This window comes from Oncorhynchus kisutch, unplaced genomic scaffold, assembly GCF_002021735.2.
Source record: "Oncorhynchus kisutch isolate 150728-3 unplaced genomic scaffold, Okis_V2 scaffold3741, whole genome shotgun sequence".
NCBI classification, from domain to species: Eukaryota; Metazoa; Chordata; class Actinopteri; order Salmoniformes; family Salmonidae; genus Oncorhynchus; species Oncorhynchus kisutch.
This window is the reverse complement of record NW_022265686.1, coordinates 219,441-237,500: the sequence shown is the minus strand read 5'-3', so window position 1 is coordinate 237,500 and position 18,060 is coordinate 219,441. Positions and strand designations below refer to the sequence as shown.

General features: G+C 49.5%; 1 protein-coding gene across 1 annotated transcript in view; it reads left to right on the top strand.

Moving 5' to 3' along the window:
- LOC109887079 (ryanodine receptor 2) overlaps positions 1-18,060 on the top strand; it is a 307,522-nt gene that overhangs the window by 161,601 nt on the left and 127,861 nt on the right. The window contains 7 exon segments of the mRNA XM_031820923.1: positions 2-65; positions 251-260; positions 6,266-6,387; positions 7,020-7,069; positions 12,609-12,669; positions 13,455-13,693; positions 14,363-14,444. Of these exon segments, the coding sequence (XP_031676783.1) occupies positions 2-65; positions 251-260; positions 6,266-6,387; positions 7,020-7,069; positions 12,609-12,669; positions 13,455-13,693; positions 14,363-14,444 (628 nt within the window).

Sequence of the window (18,060 nt, the reverse complement as noted above, 5' to 3'; positions counted from 1 at the left end):
GATGTTGGGACACCACCGGAAGGAGAGAGCGTTCCTCACGAGCAGCAGATGAAGTTTTTGGAAAGGTGAGATTGACGCCGGCCTGCCACCATGTCCCACCACCTCAACAACCGAACACACAAACATCAACCTCAGAAGACCAAATAGCATTTACCCAATATACTGAGCTCCAACCGTAGTGGGACAAATCAAATCAGTTTATTAGTTTATTAGTCACGCGAATTACAGGCTTACAGGCTCTAACCAACAGTGCAAAAATGGTATTAGATGAACAATAGGTAAGTAAAGAAATAAAACAACAGTAAAAAGACAGGCTATAAAAGTAGAGAGGCTATATACAGTAGAGGCTATATACAGTAGAGAGGCTATATACAGTAGAGAGGCTATATACAGTAGAGAGGCTATATACAGTAGAGAGGCTATATACAGTAGAGGCTATATACAGTAGAGAGGCTATATACAGTAGAGGCTATATACAGTAGAGAGGCTATATACAGTAGAGGGGCTATATACAGTAGAGAGGCTATATACAGTAGAGAGGCTATATACAGTAGAGAGGCTATATACAGTAGAGAGGCTATATACAGTAGAGGGGCTATATACAGTAGAGAGGCTGTATACAGTAGAGAGGCTATATACAGTAGAGAGGCTATATACAGTAGAGAGGCTATATACAGTAGAGAGGCTATATACAGTAGAGGGGCTATATACAGTAGAGAGGCTGTATACAGTAGAGAGGCTATATACAGTAGAGAGACTATATACAGTAGAGAGGTTATATACAGTAGAGAGACTATATACAGTAGAGGCTATATACAGTAGAGAGGCTATATACAGTAGAGGGGCTATATACAGTAGAGAGGCTATATACAGTAGAGAGGTTATATACAGTAGAGAGGTTATATACAGTAGAGAGGCTATATACAGTAGAGGCTATATACAGTAGAGAGGCTATATACAGTAGAGAGGCTATATACAGTAGAGAGGCTATATACAGTAGAGAGGTTATATACAGTAGAGAGGCTATACACAGTAGAGAGGCTATATACAGTAGAGAGGCTATATACAGTAGAGAGGCTATATACAGTAGAGAGGCTATATACAGTAGAGAGGTTATATACAGTAGAGAGGCTATATACAGTAGAGAGGCTATATACAGTAGAGAGGCTATATACAGTAGACAGGCTATATACAGTAGAGAGGTTATATACAGTAGAGAGGCTATATACAGTAGAGAGGCTATATACAGTAGAGAGGCTATATACAGTAGAGAGGTTATATACAGTAGAGGCTATATACAGTAGAGAAGCTATATACAGTAGAGAGGTTATATACAGTAGAGAGGTTATATACAGTAGAGGCTATATACAGTAGAGAGGCTATATACAGTAGAGAGGTTATATACAGTAGAGGTTATATACAGTAGAGAGGTTATATACAGTAGAGGCTATATACAGTAGAGAGGTTATATACAGTAGAGAGGTTATATACAGTAGAGGCTATATACAGTAGAGAGGCTATATACAGTAGAGGGGCTATATACAGTAGAGAGGCTATATACAGTAGAGCGGCTATATACAGTAGAGGGGTTATATACAGTAGAGGCTATATACAGTAGAGAGGCTGTATACAGTAGAGAGGCTATATACAGTAGACAGGCTATATACAGTAGAGAGGCTATATACAGTAGAGAGGCTATATACAGTAGAGAGGCTATATACAGTAGAGAGGCTATATACAGTAGAGGCTATATACAGTAGAGAGGCTATATACAGTAGAGAGGCTATATACAGTAGAGAGGCTATATACAGTAGAGAGGCTATATACAGTAGAGAGGCTATACACAGTAGAGAGGCTATACACAGTAGAGAGGCTATATACAGTAGAGGCTATATACAGTAGAGAGGCTATATACAGTAGAGGGGCTACATACAGTAGAGAGGCTATATACAGTAGAGGCTATATACAGTAGAGAGGCTATATACAGTAGAGGGGCTACATACAGTAGAGAGGCTATATACAGTAGAGAGGCTATATACAGTAGAGAGGCTATATACAGTAGAGAGGCTATATACATTAGAGGCTATATACAGTAGAGAGGCTATATACAGTAGAGGGGCTACATACAGTAGAGAGACTATATACAGTAGAGGCTATATACAGTAGAGGCTATATACAGTAGAGAGGCAATATACAGTAGAGAGGCTATATACATTAGAGAGGCTATATACAGTAGAGAGGCTACATACAGTAGAGAGGCTATATACAGTAGAGAGGCTATATACAGTAGAGAGGCTATATACAGTAGAGAGGCTATATACAGTAGAGAGGCTATACACAGTAGAGAGGCTATACACAGTAGAGAGGCTATATACAGTAGAGAGGCTATATACAGTAGAGGCTATATACAGTAGAGAGGCTATATACAGTAGAGGGGCTACATACAGTAGAGAGGCTATATACAGTAGAGGCTATATACAGTAGAGAGGCTATATACAGTAGAGGGGCTACATACAGTAGAGAGGCTATATACAGTAGAGAGGCTATATACAGTAGAGAGGCTATATACAGTAGAGGCTATATACAGTAGAGAGGTTATATACAGTAGAGGGGCTACATACAGTAGAGGCTATATACAGTAGAGGCTATATACAGTAGAGGCTATATACAGTAGAGAGGCTATATACAGTAGAGAGGCTATATACAGTAGAGAGGCTACATACAGTAGAGAGGCTATATACAGTAGAGAGGCTATATACAGTAGAGGGGTTATATACAGTAGAGAGGCTACATACAGTAGAGAGGCTATATACAGTAGAGGGGTTATATACAGTAGAGAGGCTACATACAGTAGAGAGGCTATATACAGTAGAGGGGCTATATACAGTAGAGGGGTTATATACAGTAGAGAGGCTATATACAGTAGAGAGGCTATATACAGTAGAGAGGCTATATACAGTAGAGGGGTTATATACAGTAGATAGGCTATATACAGTAGAGAGGCTACATACAGTAGAGAGGCTATATACAGTAGAGGCTATATACAGTAGAGGCTATATACAGTAGAGAGGCTATATACAGTAGAGAGGTTATATACAGTAGAGGGGCTATATACAGTAGAGAGGCTATATACAGTAGAGAGGCTATATACAGTAGAGGCTATATACAGTAGAGAGGCTATATACAGTAGAGGCTATATACAGTAGAGGCTATATACAGTAGAGAGGCTGTATACAGTAGAGAGGCTATATACAGTAGAGAGGCTATATACAGTAGAGAGGCTATATACAGTAGAGAGGCTATATACAGTAGAGAGGCTATATACAGTAGAGAGGCTATATACAGTAGAGGCTATATACAGTAGAGAGGCTATATACAGTAGAGAGGCTATATACAGTAGAGAGGCTATATACAGTAGAGAGGCTATACACAGTAGAGAGGCTATACACAGTAGAGAGGCTATATACAGTAGAGAGGCTATATACAGTAGAGGCTATATACAGTAGAGAGGCTATATACAGTAGAGGGGCTACATACAGTAGAGAGGCTATATACAGTAGAGGCTATATACAGTAGAGAGGCTATATACAGTAGAGGGGCTACATACAGTAGAGAGGCTATATACAGTAGAGAGGCTATATACAGTAGAGAGGCTATATACAGTAGAGAGGCTATATACATTAGAGGCTATATACAGTAGAGAGGCTATATACAGTAGAGGGGCTACATACAGTAGAGAGACTATATACAGTAGAGGCTATATACAGTAGAGGCTATATACAGTAGAGAGGCAATATACAGTAGAGAGGCTATATACATTAGAGAGGCTATATACAGTAGAGAGGCTACATACAGTAGAGAGGCTATATACAGTAGAGAGGCTATATACAGTAGAGAGGCTATATACAGTAGAGAGGCTATACACAGTAGAGAGGCTATACACAGTAGAGAGGCTATATACAGTAGAGAGGCTATATACAGTAGAGGCTATATACAGTAGAGAGGCTATATACAGTAGAGGGGCTACATACAGTAGAGAGGCTATATACAGTAGAGGCTATATACAGTAGAGAGGCTATATACAGTAGAGGGGCTACATACAGTAGAGAGGCTATATACAGTAGAGGGGTTATATACAGTAGAGAGGCTATATACAGTAGAGAGGCTATATACAGTAGAGGCTATATACAGTAGAGGCTATATACAGTAGAGAGGCTATATACAGTAGAGAGGCTATATACAGTAGAGAGGCTACATACAGTAGAGAGGCTATATACAGTAGAGAGGCTATATACAGTAGAGGGGTTATATACAGTAGAGAGGCTACATACAGTAGAGAGGCTATATACAGTAGAGGGGTTATATACAGTAGAGAGGCTACATACAGTAGAGAGGCTATATACAGTAGAGGGGCTATATACAGTAGAGGGGTTATATACAGTAGAGAGGCTATATACAGTAGAGAGGCTATATACAGTAGAGAGGCTATATACAGTAGAGGGGTTATATACAGTAGATAGGCTATATACAGTAGAGAGGCTACATACAGTAGAGAGGCTATATACAGTAGAGGCTATATACAGTAGAGGCTATATACAGTAGAGAGGCTATATACAGTAGAGAGGTTATATACAGTAGAGGGGCTATATACAGTAGAGAGGCTATATACAGTAGAGAGGCTATATACAGTAGAGGCTATATACAGTAGAGAGGCTATATACAGTAGAGGCTATATACAGTAGAGGCTATATACAGTAGAGAGGCTGTATACAGTAGAGAGGCTATATACAGTAGAGAGGCTATATACAGTAGACAGGCTATATACAGTAGAGAGGCTACATACAGTAGAGGGGCTATAACAGTAGAGGCTATATACAGTAGAGGCTATATACAGTAGTGACTATATACAGTAGAGGCTATATACAGTAGTGACTATATACAGTAGAGGCTATATACAGTAGAGAGGCTATAACAGTAGAGGCTATATACAGTAGAGGCTATATACCGTAGTGACTATATACAGTAGAGGCTATATACAGTAGCGAGGCTATATACAGTAGAGGATATATACAGTAGAGAGGCTATATACAGTAGAGAGGTAATATACAGTAGAGAGGCTATATACAGTAGAGAGGCTATATACAGTAGAGAGGCTATATACAGTAGAGGCTATATACAGTAGAGAGGCTATATACAGTAGAGGCTATATACAGTAGAGGCTATATACAGTAGAGAGGCTGTATACAGTAGAGAGGCTACATACAGACACTGGTAAGTCAGGCAGATTGAGGTAGTATGTACATGTAGATATGGTTAAAGTGACTATGCATATATGATGAACAGAGAGTAGCAGTAGCGTAAGTGACACATGTTGGGTTGTTTGGGCTCCGTACTCCAGCACTTTGGACTCGAAATGATACAATTACTATGAGGTTAAAGTGCAGCCTGTCAGCTTTAATTTCCATATCAGGTGAGAAAGTGACAGAGGCTTAAATATCATACCTCCCCAAAATGCCATATCCTCTGTTATTGTAATGTTGAGAGGTTAGCATGTCTTGGGGGCATGCTAACCTCGCTTGTTATTGTAATGGTGAGGGGTTAGCATGTCTTGGAGGTATGCTAACCTCGCTTGTTATTGTAATGACGAGAGGTTAGCATGTCTTGGGGGTATGCTAACCTCCCCTGTTATTGTAATGATGAGAGGTTAACATGTCTTGGAGGTATGCTAACCTCCCCTGTTATTGTAATGATGAGAGGTTAGCATGTCTTGGAGGTATGCTAACCTCCCCTGTTATTATAATGATGAGAGGTTAGCATGTCTTGGAGGTATGCTAACCTCCCTTGTTATTGTAATGGTGAGAGGTTAGCATGTCTTGGAGGTATGCTAACCTCCCCTGTTATTATAATGATGAGAGGTTAGCATGTCTTGGAGGTATGCTAACCTCCCTTGTTATTGTAATGATGAGAGGTTAGCATGTCTTGGGGGTATGCTAACCTCCCCTGCTATTGTAATGATGAGAGGTTAGCATGTCTTGGAGGTATGCTAACCTCCATTGTTATTGTAATGATGAGATGTTAGCATTTCTTGGAGGTATGCTAACCTCCCTTGTTATTGTAATGATGAGAGGTTAGCGAAGAGAAGCAACACAGACTGGTTACCGGACAGGAGATGACCTTCGTCTCTCTGAGAAGCTAGAGTCTTTCACGTTCACCTGATGAACTATTTCTGACCCGTGAGACTAATGGGAACCCTGGGCTCCCTTAGGTGGTCCTGCCATTGGTCGACCAGTACTTCAAGAATCACCGCCTCTACTTCCTGTCCACGGCCATCCGACCAATCAGCAGCGGGGGCCACGCCTCTAATAAGGAGAAGGAGATGGTGACAAGGTGAGAGATTATACATAGATTCGCATGTCCAATGCATTGCTTCAGTCTCTGTAGTACAATATTAATACATGGAATGGGATTGGTGCTGTGGGATTGTTTAACGTGCTCTTTGACGAGGTCGGGTTTCAGATGTTTTCAGAAGATGGGCAGGGGACTCTGTTGTCTTAGTTTTAGGGGGAAGCTAGTTCCCCCTTTGGGGGTGCCAGGAGCACAGTGTTGTTTTGAAACCCTGGACTGTAGCTCTAGTCCTGACACAGTGTTGCTTTGAAACACTAGACTGTAGCTCTAGTCCTGACACTGTTGTTTTGAAACCCTGGACTGTAGCTCTAGTCCTGACACAGTGTTGCTTTGAAACCCTGGACTGTAGCTCTAGTCCTGACACTGTTGTTTTGAAACCCTGGACTGTAGCTCTAGTCCTGACACAGTGTTGCTTTGAAACCCTGGACTGTAGCTCTAGTCCTGACACTGTTGTTTTGAAACCCTGGACTGTAGCTCTGTAGATGTGTAAATCTGAGTGATTCAGACATCACTCGCTCTTATAAAGCAGACTATTCTTCTTCAAGTTGCGTCACTTGATTATCTTGTCTTTGTTTCCTCTCTTTCCTCTTACATTTTCTTCATCTTCTCTTTAGTCTGTTCTGCAAACTGGGACTTCTTGTCAGACACAGGATATCATTGTTTGGTAAGAAGGCTGTGAAAAGTGTGCTTCTAAGGATAGTGTGGACATTTGGGATGTTTCCCAAATGACTCCCTATTCCCTATGTAGTGCACTACTTTTGACCAAATCCCTATGCACTATAAAGGGTGCCATTTGGAACACCCCCTATAGTTTAATGCTGGGTCTAATACCCCAAACCCTGTTCCCAGCTCCTACCCCTGTTCCCAGCTCCTACCCCTTGTCCCAGCTCCTATCCCTGGTTCCCTACCCCTGGTCCCAGCTCCTACCCCTGGTTCCAGCTCCTACCCCTGGCCCCAGCACCTACCCCTGGTCCCAGCTCCTAACCCTGGTTTCAGCTCCTATCCCTGACCCCCAGCTCCTAACCCTGTTCCCAGCTCCTAACCCTGGCCCCAGCTCCTACCCCTGGCCCCAGCTCCTACCCCTGGCCCCAGCTCCTACCCCTGGCCCCAGCTCCTACCCATGGACCCAGCTCCAACCCCTGATTCCAGATCTTACCCCTGGTCCCAGCTCCTACCCCTGGTCCCAGCTCTTGGTCCCAGCTCTTACCCCTGGTTCCAGCTCCTACCCCTGACCCCCAGCTCCTAACCCTAGACCCAGCTCCTACCCTTGGCCCCAGCTCCTACCCCTGGTCCCAGCTCCTACCCCTGGTTCCAGCTCCTACCCCTGGTCCCAGCTCCTAACCATTGTCCCAGCTCCTATCCCTGGTCCCAGCTCCTACCCCTGGTCCCAGAGCCTACCCCTGGCCCCAGCTCCTACCCATGGCCCCAGCTCCTACCCCTGGTTCCAGATCTTACCCATGGTGCCAGCTCCTACCCCAGGTCCCAGCTCCAGCTCTTGGTTCCAGATCCTACCCCAGGTCCCAGCTCCTACCCCTGGTCCCAGCTCCTACCCCTGGACCCCAGCTCCTACCCCTGGTCCCCAGCTCCTACCCCTGACCCCCAGCGCCTACCCCTGGTCCCAGCTCCTACCCCTGGGCCCAGCTCCTACCCCTTGGGCCCAGCTCCTACCCCTTGGGCCCAGCTCCTACCCCTTGGTCCCAGCTCCAGCTCTTGGTCCCAGCTCCAGGTCTTGGTCCCAGCTCTTAGTCTCAGCTCCTACCCCTGGTCCCAGCTCCTACCCCTAGCCAGCTCCAGCTCTTGGGCTCAGCTCCTTCCCCTGTCCCCAGACCTACCCCTGGCCCCAGCTCCTACCCCTGGTTCCGGCTCCTTCCCCTGGTCCCAGCTCCTACCCCTGACTCCCGACTCCTACCCCTGGTTTCAGCTCCTACCCCTGGCCCCAGCTCCTACCCCTGGTTCCAGCTCCTTTCCTTGGCCCCAGCTCCTACCCCTGGTCCCAGGTCTTGGTCCCAGCTCCTAACCCTGGTCCCATCTCCTACCCCTGGTCCCAGCTCCTAACCCTGGTCCCAGCTCCTACCCCTGGTCCCAGCTCCTACCCCTGGCCCCAGCTCCTACCCCTGGCCCCAGCCCCTACCCATGGACCCAGCTCCAACCCCTGATTCCAGATCTTACCCCTGGTCCCAGCTCCTACCCCTGGTCCCAGCTCTTGGTCCCAGCTCTTACCCCTGGTTCCAGCTCCTACCCCTGAACCCCAGCTCCTAACCCTAGACCCAGCTCCTACCCCTGGTCCCAGCTCCTAACCCTGGTCCCAGCTCCTACCCCTGGTTCCAGCTCCTACCCCTGGTCCCAGCTCCTAACCATGGTCCCAGCTCCTATCCCTGGTCCCAGCTCCTACCCCTTGGTCCCAGCTCCTACCCCTGGTCCCAGAGCCTACCCCTGGCCCCAGCTCCTACCCCTGGTTCCAGCTCCTTTCCTTGGCCCCAGCTCCTACCCCTGGTCCCAGGTCTTGGTCCCAGCTCCTAACCCTGGTCCCATCTCCTACCCCTGGTCCCAGCTCCTAACCCTGGTCCCAGCTCCTACCCCTGGTCCCAGCTCCTACCCCTGGCCCAAGCTCCTACCCATGGCCCCAGCTCCTACCCCTGGTTCCAAATCTTACCCCTGGTGCCAGCTCCTACCCCTGGTCCCAGCTCCAGCTCTTGGTCCCAGCTCCTACCCCTGATCCCCAGCTCCTACCCCTGGCCCCAGCTCCTACCCCTGGTTCCAGCTCCTTTCCTTGGCCCCAGCTCCTACCCCTGGTCCCAGGTCTTGGCCCCAGCTCCTAACCCTGGTCCCATCTCCTACCCCTGGTCCCAGCTCCTAACCCTGGTCCCAGCTCCTACCCCTGGTCCCAGCTCCTACCCCTGGCCCCAGCTCCTACCCCTGGCCCCAGCCCCTACCCATGGACCCAGCTCCAACCCCTGATTCCAGATCTTACCCCTGGTCCCAGCTCCTACCCCTGGTCCCAGCTCTTGGTCCCAGCTCTTACCCCTGGTTCCAGCTCCTACCCCTGAACCCCAGCTCCTAACCCTAGACCCAGCTCCTACCCTTGGCCCCAGCTCCTACCCCTGGTCCCAGCTCCTACCCCTGGTTCCAGCTCCTACCCCTGGTCCCAGCTCCTAACCATGGTCCCAGCTCCTATCCCTGGTCCCAGCTCCTACCCCTGGTCCCAGCTCCTACCCCTGGTCCCAGAGCCTACCCCTGGCCCCAGCTCCTACCCATGGCCCCAGCTCCTACCCCTGGTTCCAGATCTTACCCATGGTGCCAGCTCCTACCCCAGGTCCCAGCTCCAGCTCTTGGTTCCAGATCCTACCCCAGGTCCCAGCTCCTACCCCTGGTCCCAGCTCCTACCCCTGGACCCCAGCTCCTACCCCTGGTCCCCAGCTCCTACCCCTGACCCCCAGCGCCTACCCCTGGTCCCAGCTCCTACCCTTGGGCCCAGCTCCTACCCCTTGGGCCCAGCTCCTACCCCTTGGTCCCAGCTCCAGCTCTTGGTCCCAGCTCCAGGTCTTGGTCCCAGCTCTTAGTCTCAGCTCCTACCCCTGGTCCCAGCTCCTACCCCTAGCCAGCTCCAGCTCTTGGGCTCAGCTCCTTCCCCTGTCCCCAGACCTACCCCTGGCCCCAGCTCCTACCCCTGGTTCCGGCTCCTTCCCCTGGTCCCAGCTCCTACCCCTGACTCCCGACTCCTACCCCTGGTTTCAGCTCCTACCCCTGGCCCCAGCTCCTACCCCTGGTTCCAGCTCCTTTCCTTGGCCCCAGCTCCTACCCCTGGTCCCAGGTCTTGGTCCCAGCTCCTAACCCTGGTCCCATCTCCTACCCCTGGTCCCAGCTCCTAACCCTGGTCCCAGCTCCTACCCCTGGTCCCAGCTCCTACCCCTGGCCCAAGCTCCTACCCATGGCCCCAGCTCCTACCCCTGGTTCCAAATATTACCCCTGGTGCCAGCTCCTACCCCTGGTCCCAGCTCCAGCTCTTGGTCCCAGCTCCTACCCCTGATCCCCAGCTCCAGCCCCTGGTGCCATCTCCTACCCCTGGTCCCAGCTCCAGCTCTTGGTCCCAGCTCCTACCCCTGATCCCCAGCTCCAGCTCTTGGTCCCAGCTCCAGCTCTTGGTCCCATCTCCTACCCAAGGTCCCAGCTCCTACCCCAGGTCCCAGCTCCTACCCCTGGTCCCAGCACCTACAACTGGTCCCAGCTCCTACCCCTGGGCCCAGCTCCTACCCCTTGGTCCCAGCTCCAGCTCTTGGTCCCAGCTCCAGCTCTTGGTCTCAGCTCCAGCTCTTGGTCCCAGCTCCTACCCCTGGCCCCAGCTCCTACCCCTGGTCCCAGCGCCTACCCCTGGTCCCAGCTCCTACCCCTGGTCCCAGCTCCTACCGCTGGTTCCAGCTCCAGCTCTTGGGCCCAGCTCCTACCCCTGGCCCCAGATCCTACCCCTGGCCCCAGCTCCTACCCTTGGCCCCACCTCCTACCCCTGGCCCCAGCTCCTACCCCAGGTCCCAGCTCCTACCTCTTGTCCCAGCTCCTTCCCCTGGTCCCAGCTCCTACCCCTGACCCCCAGCTCCTACCCCTGCCCCCTACCCCTGTTTCCAGCTCCTACCCCTGGTCCCAGCTCCTGCCCCCTACCCCTGGCCCCAGCTCCTACCCCTGGTCCCAGCTCCTACCCCTGTTTCCAGCCCCTACCCCTGGTCCCAGCACCTACCCCTGCCCCCTACCCCTGGTCCCAGCTCCTACCCCTGACCCCCAGCTCCTACCCCTGCCCCCTACCCCTGGCCCCAGCTCCTACCCCTGACCCCCAGCTCCTACCCCTGGTTCCAGCTCCTACCCCTGCCCCCTACCCCTGTTTCCAGCTCCTACCCCTGGTCCCAGCTCCTACCCCCACCCCCTACCCCTGGCCCCAGCTCCTACCCCTGACCCCCAGCTCCTACCCCTGCCCCCTACCCCTGTTTCCAGCTCCTACCCCTGGTCCCAGCTCCTACCCCTGGCCCCAGCTCCTACCCCTGACCCCCATCTCCTACCCCTGACCCCCAGCTCCTACCCCTGGTTCCAGCTCCTACCCCTGCCCCCTACCCCTGTTTCCAGCTCCTCCCCCTGACCCCCAGCTCCTCCCCCTGTTCCCAGCTCCTCCCCCTGTTTCCAGCTCCTACCCCTGTCCCCTACCCCTGGCCCCATCTCCTACCCCTGTCCCCAGCTCCTACCCCTGTCCCCAGCTCCTACCCCTGTCCCCAGCTCCTCTCTATAGGCACTTAAAATACTGCAGATGCCTGTGAAGCATGCAACGTTTTCTAAGCCGATTAGACAGAATGCTCTGGCTATGCATGGGAGTAAAGTGTAGTTCCTGTGCTGTTTGTCATGTTTGAAAGCCCCAATCCATTTAATAACACGCTGAGTAAAGCTGTTATCACCTATTTCAGTGATTTATTTCCTCTTTAAATGCTCACTCATAGACATTCATTTGGTCAAATAAATGAAACAATTCAAACTAACCTGGTGTTAGAAAACTTTTCTGAATTGGTAAACACATCAACACTTCCCCCCTTGCTATGTCATTACCTTTTCAAACTGCTTCTCGAGGACCCCCCCCCCCCCCAAACGTTTCACTTTGTAAATACATGGATCTGTTGGGGGGGGGGGGGGGGGGGTGTCCCCCGGTTTGAAAAGCCCTGCCTTAGGTCTAGGTTACTGGTGTTTTATATTGGAAGTGTGTGATCTGTCCATCTAAACCTACATGAGTGTGGTCTTCAGTAGTATCAGTACACTGGACTCTGTGGTTCTGTCTCAGCTCTACACTGGACTCTGTGGTTCTGTCTCAGCTCTACACTGGACTCTGTGGTTCTGTATCCATGCATGTCTCAGCTCTACACTGGACCCTGTGGTTCTGTATCCATGCATGTCTCAGCTCTACACTGGACTCTGTGGTTCTGTATCCATGCATGTCTCAGCTCTACACTGGACTCTGTGGTTCTGTATCCATGCATGTCTCAGCTCTACACTGGACTCTGTGGTTCCGTATCCATGCTTGCCTCAGCTCGTCTATATGCTGTGGTTCCGTATCCATGCTTTTCTCAGCTCGTCTATATGCTGTGGTTCCGTATCCATGCTTGTCTCAGCTCGTCTATATGCCGTGGTGCTACAGGACTACTCATGCTGTAACACTGCCTCATGTCTCCACACAGGAAGCCATGCTACCTCCATAGTCAACTGTCTTCACATACTGGGCCAGACACTGGACGCCAGGTGAGTGACAACATGAACCCTATTCATATAGAAGTCATATTGAGTGTGTTTGGATCCCCATTAGCTGATGTCATGATGTGGTAAAAGTTGTTTTTCTCAACATGTTGTTTCACCATTACCCTCTGGGTTTAGAATCCAGCCATCTCTCAACATGTTGTTGCACCATTACCCACCTGATTTAGAATCCAGCCATCTCTCAACATGTTGTTGCACCATTACCCTCTGGATTTAGAATCCAGCCATCTCTTAACATGTTGTTTCACCATTACCCTCTGGGTTTAGAATCCAGCCATCTCTCAACATGTTGTTTCACCATTACCCTCTGGGTTTAGAATCCAGCCATCTCTCAATATGTTGTTTCACCATTACCCTCTGGGTTTAGAATCCAGCCCCGATACTGTGAGAATCCAGCCATCTCTCAACATGTTGTTTCACCATTACCCTCTGGGTTTAGAATCCAGCCATCTCTCAACATGTAGTTTCACCATTACCCTCTGGATTTAGAATCCAGCCATCTCTCAACATGTTGTCTGCATCCCCACAACCTGTGCATTTGAGAAAGCTTGGTGTGATTGTGAGTTAATGGTTGCTTTGGTATCTCCATTCATAATAATCTGTGCCATTAAGCAGACGATTTTATCCTGAACCACCTCGTGTGTGTGTGTGTGTGTGTGTGTGTATACATTTTAACTATGGGTGGCCCCGGGATTCGAACCCACAATCCTGGCGGTACCAGTGCCGTTCTCTACCAACTGATCGTAATATAATCCGTGTCTGTTCTCCAGGACGGTGATGAAGACGGGTCTGGAGACGGTGAAGGCGGCGTTGAGGGCGTTCTTCGACAACGCAGCAGAGGACTTAGAGAAGACTTTAGAGAACCTGAAACAGGGCCAGTTCACTCACAGTCACTCCCAGCCCAAAGGAGTCACCCAGATCATTAACTACACCAGCGTAGCCCTGCTCCCTGTCCTCTCCTCCCTGTTCGAACACATCGGGCAGAACCTCTTTGGGGAAGACCTCATATGTATGCATACCAGTAGATCAATTCACATTTGGATCATTTGTTTTTTTGCTGAACAAAACCTGATATAGGGGCAATTCCACCAAAGCCTGATGAGAGCTTGTAGCACCACCGATTGGCCAATGATGAAACTGCACTTACCTGTTGCTCAAACATGAGACAAGCCCTCATTAGGCATTGTTAATTAAAAAGGCCATCCCTGTATCTCACGAGACCAATCCTCTTTAGTCATTGTTAATTAAATAGGCCATCCCTGTATCTCACAAGACCAGTCCTCATTAGGCATTGTTAAATGAAAAGGCCATCCCTGTATCTCACACAAGACAAGGCCTCATTAGGCATTGTTAATTAAAAAGGCTATCCCTGTATCTCACGAGACCAGTCCTCATTAGGCATTGTTAATTAAAAAGGCCATCCATGTATCTCACAAAAGACAAGCCCTCATTAGGTCTGTACTGTAGGTCCTCTGTGTAAGGACACCGTCCTGTAAAGGTCATACTGTAGGTCCTCTGTGTAAGGACACCGTCCTGTAAAGGTCATACTGTAGGTCCTCTGTGTAAGGACACCGTCCTGTAAAGTTCATACTGTAGGTCCTCTGTGTAAGGACACCGTCCTGTGAAGGTCATACTGTAGTTCCTCTGTGTAAGGAGACTTCCCTTGTTGTCTTCACAGTGGATGATGTCCAGGTGGCCTGTTATAGGATCCTCAACAGCCTGTATAGTCTTGGTACCAACAACAGCATCTACGTAGAAAGGTAACGTCAAAATGAAATGCAATGTGAACACGATGATTCCTTAAGAGGAAGTCAATCACACAGTCAACTCGAGGTCATTTAGTAAGTTCACCATTCTGTGATTCTCACTGTTGAACATCGTAACAGTGTTCAACACAACGCTCTTTTCGTCATCATTCGATCTGATCCGTTATCATTCGATCTGATCCGTTATCATTTGATCTGATTCGTCATCGTTCGATCTGATCCGTCATCATTTCATCTGATCCTTTATCATTCGATCTGATCCGTCATCATTTTATCTGATCCGTTATCATTTGATCTGATTCGTCATCGTTCGATCTGATCCGTCATCATTTCATCTGATCCGTTATCATTTGATCTGATCCGCCATCATTTTATCTGATCCGTTATCATTCTGTCTGATCCGTTATCATTTGATCTGATCCGTTATCATTCGATCTGATCCATTATCATTTGATCTGATCCGTTATCATTCGATCTGATCCGTTATCATTCGATCTGATCCTTTATCATTTGATCTGATTCGTCATCATTCGATCTGATCCGTTATCATTCGATCTGATCCATTATCATTTGATCTGATCCGTTATCATTCGGTCTGATCCGTTATCATTCGGTCTGATCCGTTATCATTTGATCTGATCAGTCAACGGCAATTTTTTTTCTAAAGTCATCTGGTATCATTTCATTTCAACCCAATAAGCAAAAAAATTTAACCGTACCAATCTTCATGTTAAACTACTTTTACAAATGTCAAAATGAATTCAATGTGAATATGATGATTAAGAGGAAGATAGGGTCTCTTGGAACTGATCAGCTACCCAGCTGGTTGAAATGGATTCAAAATATATCATCCAACCAGTTACGCCATTCATGTCCATTACAGAAATGTAATTATGGGTTCAAGCAGAGAAGCTGGGTGAGACCCTATTGTATTTAATTAGGGGTTCGAGCAGAGAAGCTGGGTGAAACCCTATTGTATTTAATTAGGGGTTCGAGCAGAGAAGCTGGGTGAAACCCTATTGTATTTAATTTAGGGTTTGAGCAGAGAAGCTGGGTGAAACCCTATTGTATTTAATTATGGGTTCGAGCAGAGAAGCTGGGTGAAACCCTATTGTATTTAATTAGGGGTCGAGCAGAGAAGCTGGGTGAGACCCTATTGTATTTAATTATGGGTTCGAGCAGAGAAGCTGGGTGAAACCCTATTGTATTTAATTAGGGGTTCGAGCAGAGAAGCTGGGTGAAACCCTATTGTATTTAATTAGGGGTTCAAGCAGAGAAGCTGGGTGAAACCCTATTGTATTTAATTAGGGGTTCGAGCAGAGAAGTTGGGTGAGACCCTATTGTATTTAATTATGGGGTTCGAGCAGAGAAGCTGGGTTAAACCCTATTGTATTTAATTATGGGGTTCGAGCAGAGAAGCTGGATGAGACCCTATTGTATTTAATTATGGGATTCGAGCAGAGAAGCTGGGTGAGACCCTATTGTCTTTAATTAGGGGTTCAAGTAGAGAAGCTGGGTGAAACCCTATTGTCTTTAATTATGGGGTGTGAGCAGAGAAGCTGGGTGAAACCCTATTGTCTTTAATTAGGGGCCATGGAGCCAAACCGCTATGGAGCCAAACAGCTATGGAGCCAAACAGCTATGGAGCCAAACAGCCAAACGGCCATGGAGCCAAACGGCCATGGAGCCAAACAGCCAAACAGCCATGGAGCCAAACGGCCATGGAGCCAAACGGCTATGGAGCCAAGGAGCCAAGGAGCCAAACAGCCTAACGGCCATGGAGTCAAACGGCCATGGAGCCAAACAGCCTAACGGCCATGGAGCCAAAAGGCCATGGGAGCCAAACAGCCACGATAGCCAAACAGCCTAACGGCCATGGAGCCAAACAGCCTAACGGCCATGGAGCCAAACAGCCTGACGGCCATGGAGCCAAAAGGCCATGGAGCCAAACAGCCATGGAGCCAAACGGCCATGGAGCCAAACGGCTATGGAGCCAAACAGCCATGGAGCCAAACAGCCATGGAGCCAAACAGCCTAACGGCCATGGAGTCAGACGGCCATGGAACCAAACAGCCTAACGGCCATGGAGCCAAAAGGCCATGGAGCCAAACAGCCACGATAGGCAAACAGCCTAACGGCCATGGAGCCAAACAGCCATGGAGCCAAAAGGCCATGGAGCCAAAAGGCTATGGAGCCAAACGGCCATGGAGCCAAACGGCCATGGAGCCAAAAGGCCATGGAGCCAAACGGCCATGGAGCCAAACCGCCATGGAGCCAAAAGGCCATGGAGCCAAACAGCCATGGAGCCAAACATCCAAACAGCCATGGAGCCAAACAGCCATGGAGCCAAACAGCCATGGAGCCAAACGGCCATGGAGCCAAACAGCTATGGAGCCAAGGAGCCAAACAGCCTAACGGCCATGGAGTCAAACGGCTATGGATCCAAACAGCCTAACGGCCATGGAGCCAAACAGCCATGGAGCCTAACGGCCATGGAGCCAAACGGCCATGGAGCCAAACGGCCATGGAGCCAAAAGGCCATGGAGCCAAAAGGCCATGGAGCCTAACGGCCATGGAGCCAAAAGACCATGGAGCCTAACGGCCATGGAGCCAAACGGCCATGGAGCCAAAAGGCCATGGAGCCAAACAGCCATGGAGCCAAACAGCCATGGAGCCAAACATCCAAACAGCCATGGAGCCATGGAGCCAAACGGCCATGGAGCCAAACATCCAAACAGCCATGGAGCCAACGGCCATGGAGCCAAAAGGCCATGGAGCCTAACGGCCATGGAGCCTAACGGCCATGGAGCCAAAAGCCATGGAGCCAAAAGGCCATGGAGCCAAACAGCCATGGAGCCTAACGGCCATGGAGCCAAACGGCCATGGAGCCAAACGGCCATGGAGCCAAAAGGCCATGGAGCCTAACGGCCATGGAGCCTAACGGCCATGGAGCCTAACGGCCATGGAGCCAAAAGCCATGGAGCCAAAAGGCCATGGAGCCAAACAGCCATGGAGCCTAACGGCCATGGAGCCAAACGGCCATGGAGCCAAACGGCCATGGAGCCAAAAGGCCATGGAGCCTAACGGCCATGGAGCCTAACGGCCATGGAGCCTAACGGCCATGGAGCCAAAAGCCATGGAGCCAAAAGGCCATGGAGCCAAACAGCCATGGAGCCTAACGGCCATGGAGCCAAACGGCCATGGAGCCAAACGGCCATGGAGCCTAACGGCCATGGAGCCAAAAGGCCATGGAGCCTAACGGCCATGGAGCCAAAAGGCCATGGAGCCTAACGGCCATGGAGCCAAACGGCCATGGAGCCAAAAGGCCATGGAGCCAAACAGCCATGGAGCCAAACAGCCATGGAGCCAAACATCCAAACAGCCATGGAGCCATGGAGCCAAACGGCCATGGAGCCAAACATCCAAACAGCCATGGAGCCAACGGCCATGGAGCCAAAAGGCCATGGAGCCTAACGGCCATGGAGCCTAACGGCCATGGAGCCAAAAGCCATGGAGCCAAAAGGCCATGGAGCCAAACAGCCATGGAGCCTAACGGCCATGGAGCCAAACGGCCATGGAGCCAAACGGCCATGGAGCCAAAAGGCCATGG